At 38.2% G+C, this 7,954-nt stretch overlaps 1 protein-coding gene across 1 annotated transcript; it reads right to left on the bottom strand.

The window, feature by feature from the left end:
- Positions 1–214: 214 nt before the first annotated feature.
- Positions 215–7,731, bottom strand: LOC104508427 (protein PTHB1-like). The gene is made up of 4 exons (XM_010150059.1): positions 7,620–7,731; positions 4,056–4,206; positions 2,773–2,837; positions 215–375 (listed from the first exon to the last, which is right to left on the bottom strand). Exons 1-4 carry the CDS (start codon positions 7,729–7,731, stop codon positions 215–217), a joined length of 489 nt encoding a protein of 162 aa, XP_010148361.1.
- Between the last annotated feature and the right edge of the window lie 223 nt (positions 7,732–7,954).

The following is a 7,954-nucleotide window of genomic DNA, read 5'->3' as shown; positions in this document are numbered from 1 at the left end:
TTTTTTTTCAAAATCAATATTATCCTTGTAAATTCATATCCAGTGCAAGATGTAAGGAAACAGCTATTCTGCGTTTAATATTCTTTACCTCATTTTAACTTCAGTTATTTTTTTATATGCATCAGACAAAAGGTACCATCATTGACAGAAAGATGGATTCATCTGGAGAGCAGCATCACGTTGCCTTTCAAAATTTAAGTTACTTCTCAACTGTTCACAGTGGAACAACTAATAATAAAGAATATGCAATATGGAGCTTACCTTTTACACCACCAAATGGCCCATACGTCATATTACAAGCAGTTCTCTGAAGATTGTGCTCATACATCAGTTTAATCTGATACTGGTTCCCATGTTCCACATTTCCCAGGGTTCCTACAAAAAAACAAAGGGTATATATTTATATTTTTGATCCATGCAGTGTGGAAGTAGTAAAGGTCTATCAGTTTAAACAACCTAAAAAACTACAACTTGCTCCTAATGACTTTGTGATATGAAGGCTCTCACTAAGCTACAAAAATTCCTGAAGACCAGTACCAGAATTTAGGTGTCATTATATGGTATAAAGACATAACAAGAAGCTGAGATTTTGTTACTTAACTGTATTTTTTTTCATGTTAGGCACACCTCTAATACCAGAGAAAAAGCCTTCACAAAGGGAAATCCTTACGATTCTCGAGTTATTCAGTAAATATACTGCCATCTGCCAGTCTCAGCTGTAATAGTCTTTGTCTCAAATTAAGCTGTAGCTCTTCATTAGCTATAATTTGAGAAAGCTATGATTAGGGCATATTTATGACTTGCCTTCACTCTGTCTGAAATCAACAGTGCAAAGATAAGAGACAAACATATGGTAACAAAAAAAAATTCACGATATACATCACATTCTCTGAAAAGGTCTGAACTTCAGCTTCCTGATGCCTTCAATGAACTAACAGAAATTCAAAAAGTCTTTCTAAAGAAACTAAAGCTTCCCTTTTGATAATCAAAAGTCTTCCCTGCACACCATGAAGATAAAGTTCTTCATCATGTAGAGTAATGCTTAAGGACTATGTTACCAAGAAAAAAAAAACCCCACACCTTTGAGAACAGTCACATCAGCACAGAAAAGATGTTTTTAGTGAATGATTTCTAAACTAAACCCTACCACAGCTTTAAGTATACAAAGATTATTCCAACACCATCTTAAACAAGAGGCTATGAAAGATTTGTAGCTTATGCTGAACTATTAGGCAATTTGTCCAACTAAAATCCAATACAGCTTTAAAGCAATTGCCCCTACTGCAGGCTCATGTTAGGAAAAGGATTGGAACAGACAGGAGGGGAAAAGCCCTGGCTGGAAAAGTAACTAGCTAAGTAGCAACAACATAGGAAAAAAAGTTAGAAAGTAGTCAGTATGTTTATACTGACTGGAATACAGTATCCAGGCCATACTTCAGTCAGCCCTGAAGGATGCTTTCATCTGTCAAGTTGAAGCAGCATAGATATTGTATTATGAATAACAGATACAGCAACATGTATAAAGCAAGTAAAAGTCCCACTTCATGAAAGTATAATTTGCCATGGAAGCATAAAGAAATAATGATCCTTATTTCTCAAAGGACCTTGTTCGAAAGTACCTGTTCACATGAGAGAAATTACCATTACAGCGTGAATATTTACAAATTAGTATGAAAAGTCAATTAAAGGATCGTAAAACTTCACTTTCATTATTACTTAAATGCTTAAACCATATAGACCAAACAGCAAATTATAACTAGAAAAAAATTCTAGACAGACTTATTGTTGTATGTTATTAACACAAATTTTAAAATAAATTGTTTTAATACAAATTGTACTGGTAGGCTACAACCCTAAGACATAAGCACAGAGAAGGGAAAGCATGAAAACTGCAGTACATCTAGAAGTATCACCCCTCAACAAAGACCAATTTTACAGGTGTCTGCGGGTAAGATAACTAGAAGACAAACAGAATCTGGAAAGAGAGCATGTGTTTGTAAACTATCTATCTACAAGGCTGTGATAGGAAGCAGGTTTCTCCTACAAAAAAAAAAAAACATGCTCTTATAATTAAAGGAGTCACAGCTGCCCCTGCATAGGGAAAATTAACAACACATAGTTCGCTACCGAATTTTGAAGATGGGGGTATAACCAATAGGTCTCTTAAAACTATGCTTTGCCTTAAGCATGTATTAGGGAGAATTCAAGGCACAGAATAGGTATTTTGTGACCTGCCTCTTCACATATAGTGAGAGCACAGCACTTAAAGTGAGGATTTAAGAAAAGACACCGCAGTTTCACCTTCTTCCCAGTATAAACTCCCTATCTTCTCTTGGGCTGCACTGCCATTGTTCTGGCTTTCTAAGAAACTACCTGGATTTTTGAGTTCAGAATTAATTAAAATAATTTCATTTTTAAAGAGCTAAGCTGTCATTAAGCAACCACTTGTTCATTAGCATGCTGAACAGCAACACCCACTCCTAACACGGTAAGGAGAACTAGCTGTTCACAAGCACTACCAACTGCAGACCATCGCACGCATCATGGCATCTCAAGCACTGAGCAGATCACCAAATCTGGGTTAACCACTGGGAAATATCCAGACAGAATTACTAACATTTCCTCTTCATACACGAGCCTGAGTGGGAGAACCTGACTGCAGCTCTTCAGGGATGATGAGCAAATGCTGTGTACACCAGGTTTAGCATTTCATCTAATTCAAACTTTAGCATATGCTTAAAATCACAGGGAAGCCTGTATTTGCAAACTAACCTGAAACAGCATATACACAGAGTTTTCGGCAGTGCAACACAGCCAGATGAAGTCCTTCAGTACCACTGCAAAGAAAGTTAAAAAAAAACCTCTTTTCAGATAAATTTCAAGTAAAATGCATACTGAACAAAATTCAAGTAACTTGTTGAAATTACTTTCAGGTGTGGGACAAAGCCAAAGGTTTGGGTGTTAGGTTCTAGCATAAAAACTCAGAAGCACTAATCTTCCTAAATTTATACTGCAGTATTAGAAGTTAATTTCCAAATTAAAACAAATCCCTTAAGAACACATATTTAATTGGCTGTAAGAGAATCTACTTAGGAGAACTTTAAAATGAATCCTTTAAGAACTCATTTTTTAAATAATTTTGAAATTAATTTCCAATACTGCAGCATGAACTTCACTTTAAATATGATACAAAAACCTGTACTAGCCCCAGGAAAGACACATGCTCTGAGATCAGAGGCCACAAGCTGAAAGGCCTATGTCAGTTGGCAACTGCTTTTTTTTTGTTCAAGTACTCATGGAGTGACCCTTTGCAAGAATTCTAACGCCTTACCCTGTGAAGTGTTCTAAAACATTTTCTATAGCGACAGCACAAGAACTTTCTCTGCAGGAAATACTACTCACATTTAATGGAAGAAGAATGTGAATATAGGATTCTAAGTTTATGAATTATGCCTTATAGCATAATTAATTTAGGTTCCATGCAGCTGGTATAAAAATGAATTTAAAAAGAATTAATCTATGCAGTTGCTGAAAAATACTTGTTTGGAGTGATGATCCTCATATCCATTTGGCTTTCTGCCTCATTTTTAAAATTATGCTCTCCTAAGTAGATTCTCTTACAGCCAATTAAATACAAGGCTTTTTCCTTAGAGTCATAGTATTTCTTCTCTACCTGACAACTTACTTTCACTAACTTGATTGTAATTAAAAAACTTCAATCGCCTATCAAACTCCCCAAAAATGGCCAATATTACTTCTCAGATTACAACACATTATTCAAGTTTTTCTTAACACCTAAAAAAAAAAATCAATATAAGTTTTTTTCTGTTCTACATACTTTTAGAAAAATGGTACAAGTATTTTTAAGATTATCCTCCACATATATTAAGTAAAAAACCTCTCATGTCAAGATGATTCAAGCAGATCAAATGCATCCTACAGTATTCATAAATATGCTTAATAGTTGTCCATCTGGAAATTGAAAACTCACCCCCCAAAACAAAGAAAATCACATCTATGATTTAAATAAACAGCAACATAGCCTGTTGACTTACGAAACAAATTTTCCCACTTCCACCTGCAATATTGGTTCTCGTAACTGCACTTCCAGGAGCAAGTCTTCAGGTTGTATTCCATCTCCAGGTTTCACAGGATGTGGATTAAAGATTCGGAGATATCCCATATAACTTCCCACAATAATTTTATCTACCAAAAAACCAAAGATAGAAGCCACTAACCAAAGGAGACTACAGAATACAACACACATGGAATTCAATTTGCTGCAGAAGTGCTACAAAGAATACCCTAAGAGTATTTACATGATTCAATGAATGTTGATTATGCTCTGTCTTCTAGGTTAATATTAGCAATTAGCTTTTTTGCAAATCCACATGAACCTGTCAAGAAAGGGTTCAATATGGCAATTATCACAGTGATGGCACTGACCATTGTTACTATTCCATCATCTTATATTGATGTTAACACTTCTTAACAAGTCCCATTCTGGTTTTGGAGAGTACTTCAAACTTTCAGCTTCTACATCTTGGATTAGTGCATACACATATTACACACCAGCAGAGGTGTGAAATTTTAAAACTGGGACTGATGACATTTATCCAGATTCAAACTAAAGCCAGCTAATTACCACATCAGGCCAACAAAGCTAGGCCCTGAGACCATCTTCTCTTCAGACAGATCCATTATCTCAAAAAGGAATGCAATAGTTACTGATTCCAAAATAACTCTGATGTATTTTAAGCAAGTAGTCATTTGGTTGTTAGTGAATGACAAAAAATTATTAATTAAAAACCCCTAAAGAGGTGCCTCCCAAGATAACAACCAGCAACCCAAGTTGGTTGACTACTAATTTCCTCAGATACATGCCATCGTATCGGTGCAGATCAAAATCAAAGCCAATAACAGTTGTCCACAAGTCAGGAGAACATACAAAACTCCTACAGCAAGTTCACCAGGCTCTAAAGGCTTGGCATAGTTCCACAGGACCCCATGTCAAAAGCTCAGAGCAGCTGCCTGTTTACTCTCTCCTCCAGCCACACGAACACTTGCACCAAGTCCCTCATTCAAAGAAAACTGACTGCCTTCCCACTCTCATCTTCTCCTCAGTTCAGTAACAAGTATTCCATCAGCAGTAAACTAGATCCATTTCTATTATTAATTCCTTAAAAATACTTAAGTGAGGATATTTTGACCTGTGGTTATGCAATTGCAACAAGCTGATTCCCTTTTGGTCCTGAACTCTGGAAGAAAAAGAACCTAGCGTAAAAATAAAGAGAAAATATCATGTTGAGAAAGTAAATAAAACAGCAGACCACTACTCTCACAACACTGTTTTAAGTCCTGCTTTTATGTGAATCACATTATCAATTAAAGCTCATTGAAAGAGCTTTAAACTAGATTTGAAGGGGGAAAGGGATAAAAGCAGGCTCGCTAAAGATAAGCCTGGGGTGGCATGCCAACGTTTGAGGGATGGTGTGCGAGTGAGGCCCTTTGGTCTGCCACCTCAGTGGAGGTAGGTGATGTCAGCAAAGACTCTAGGGTTACTGATGCCTTAGAAACCACAGAAGTGCCTGCAGTCACATGGGAATTAGGATTTCTTAAAAAAAAAAAAAAAAGGCAGGATCAGTAGCCCAGCTGAAGTGCATCTACACCAATACACACAGCATGGGCAACTAGCAGGAAGAACTGGAAGTCATTGTGCAGCTGGGAAAACTATGGTATAGCTGCCATCACAGAAAGATGGTGTGAGGACTCAAACTACCGGAGTGCTGCAGTGGATGGGTATAAACTCTTCAGAAGGGCTAGGCAAGGACGGAGAAGAGGTGAGGTAGCCCTATACGTTAGGGAGCATATTGACTGTCCAGAGCTTAATGAGGGTGACGATAGGGTTGAGTGCTTATGGGTAAGAATCAGGGGGTAGGTCAACAAGGCAGATATCATGGTGGGAGTATGTTACAGACCACCCAACCAGGATGAGGAGGCATACAACATATTCTATAAGCATCTGGGAGAAGTCTCACAATTGCTAGCCCTCGATCTCATGGGGTACTTCAATTTACCACGTCTGCTGGAAACACACAGCAGAGGGCAAACAGTGTAGGAGGTTCCTGGAGTGTGTGGAAGGTAACTTCCTGACACAGCTGGTGAGGGAGACAACTAGGAAAGGGGCCTCGTTGGACCTGTTTTTTGTGAACGAGAAGGACTGGTGGGTGATGCAATGGTTGGAGGTTGTCTTGAGCAAAATGATCATGAAATGATAGAGTTTTCTGTTATTAGAGAAGTAAGGAGAGGAATTGGCAGAAGTGCTACCTTGGACTTCCAGAGGGCAGACTTTGGCCAGTTTAGCAGAATGGTTGACAGAGTCCCTTGGGAGGGGCAGTCCTGAAAGACAAAGGAGTCTAGGAAGGCTGGACATTCTTCAAGAAGGAAATCTTAAAGGCGCAGGAGCAGGCTGCCTCTGTGGGGAATACCACTGGCCTGACTGAACAGAGAGCTTCAGCTGGAACTCAGGAAAAAAAAGGAGAGTATGACCTCTGGAAAAAGGAGCAGACCTCAGTTTTAATAAGACAACCAGCTGTTCTTGGGGTACCCAGCCCCCTGAGCTGCAGGATAGGGAGCAGAATGAAGCCCCTATAATCCAAGGGGAAATGTTTTGCAACCTGCTACACCACTTGGACACACACAAGTCTATGGGGCTGGATGGGATCCACCCCAGGGTATCAAGCATTGGAACAGGCTGCCCAGGGAAGTGGTAGAGTCACCACACCTTGACGTATTTAAAAGATGTGAAGATGTGGTGATCAGGGACATGGTTTAGCAGTGGACTTGGCAATGTTAGGTTTACAGTTAGACTCAAAGGTATCTTCTAACCTAAATCATTAATTGAATTTCCACTGAAAAAAAGCTGTGCACCAAACCAGTAACAGCTCAACATTGTTCAAATCCTCTGGAAAAGCAACAACCCAAAATAAAAATAATTTTAAAAGAGTATGGCAGTGGTGAAAGCAAACTCAAGCACCTCTACTGAGCCCTCAAAAAAAAAAAACCACAACACACACTCACCTCCAAGATGAGCATGAGTGTATCATAAAGATCCAATTTATTAATTTAAAAAGCATACACACAAGAACTCTCCCTGACAGCACAGATCATTCCACATTATTAGTGACCACATAGAAAAGCAGGGTTTACTCATAGTCACATTTTTCAAAGGCCCCTTATTTTCCAGACAGAATGGCTCATTTTTTCATTTTTCTAAATTCCTAGCTTATGAGCTCTCACCTTCATTTTTTTCCTTAAGGTGTTTTGGTTCTCTTTTTTTGTTTTGTGGGGGTTTTTTTTTCAGTGTCTTACAAAGTGTGTTTGCTCCCACAACTAAGGCATAACAGAAATTACTATTAAACACAAGCAAGAATTCAGATGTTTAGAAATACACAAATAGCACTGAATTTGTCTTCTTAAGCCTACAAGGGCACATTAAAGATAGCACACTCAACTAACTCTCCAACTAGCCTGCCTAACAAGCTTTCCATATGCATTGGTCAATGCCAAGTTGCAGCTGTGTAGCGCAGAAGTCAGCGACCATGCAATTCTGAATTTACCTTGTCCACTGTCACTGTTATCAACATCAGCAACACACAGGCAGCCTTGGTCAAATTCTTCCTTTTCTCCCAGTATGGTGGACCACCAGTCTCTAGCTTTAAACAAGGACATTCTTCTTTACTGAAAAGGAAAGAGACGATCATTAAAGTGCATACTACTATATATATATATATATAACTGTTTATACAAACACCTTTTTCTTTATACAGACACAACTTTCATTAAGTATATTCCACCTCTTAGCTTCACGCTGCTCTAGTGAGCTGAATATATGTTAATTGCGGGTGTTTTGGTTTTCAAGTTGTAGAGCTTAGAAAAACAACCTTAGGAAATT

This window comes from Eurypyga helias, unplaced genomic scaffold, assembly GCF_000690775.1.
Source record: "Eurypyga helias isolate BGI_N326 unplaced genomic scaffold, ASM69077v1 scaffold3254, whole genome shotgun sequence".
NCBI classification, from domain to species: domain Eukaryota; kingdom Metazoa; phylum Chordata; class Aves; order Eurypygiformes; family Eurypygidae; genus Eurypyga; species Eurypyga helias.
This window is presented reverse-complemented; position numbering and strand designations above follow the sequence as displayed.

What these genes read in the sequence shown, in the direction of transcription:
- LOC104508427 (XM_010150059.1), bottom strand. Translation starts at nt 7,731, where the DNA reads ATGTCCTTGTTTAAAGCTAGAGACTGGTGGTCCACCATACTGGGAGAA. An exon ending in GAAGTGGGAAAATTTGTTTC is followed by an intron (nt 2,838 to 4,055) that starts GTAAGTCAACAG and finishes CTTTCTTTGCAG; the next exon opens with TGGTACTGAAGGACTTCATC. An exon ending in CTGTGTATATGCTGTTTCAG is followed by an intron (nt 376 to 2,772) that starts GTTAGTTTGCAA and finishes GTTTTTTTGTAG; the next exon opens with GAACCCTGGGAAATGTGGAA.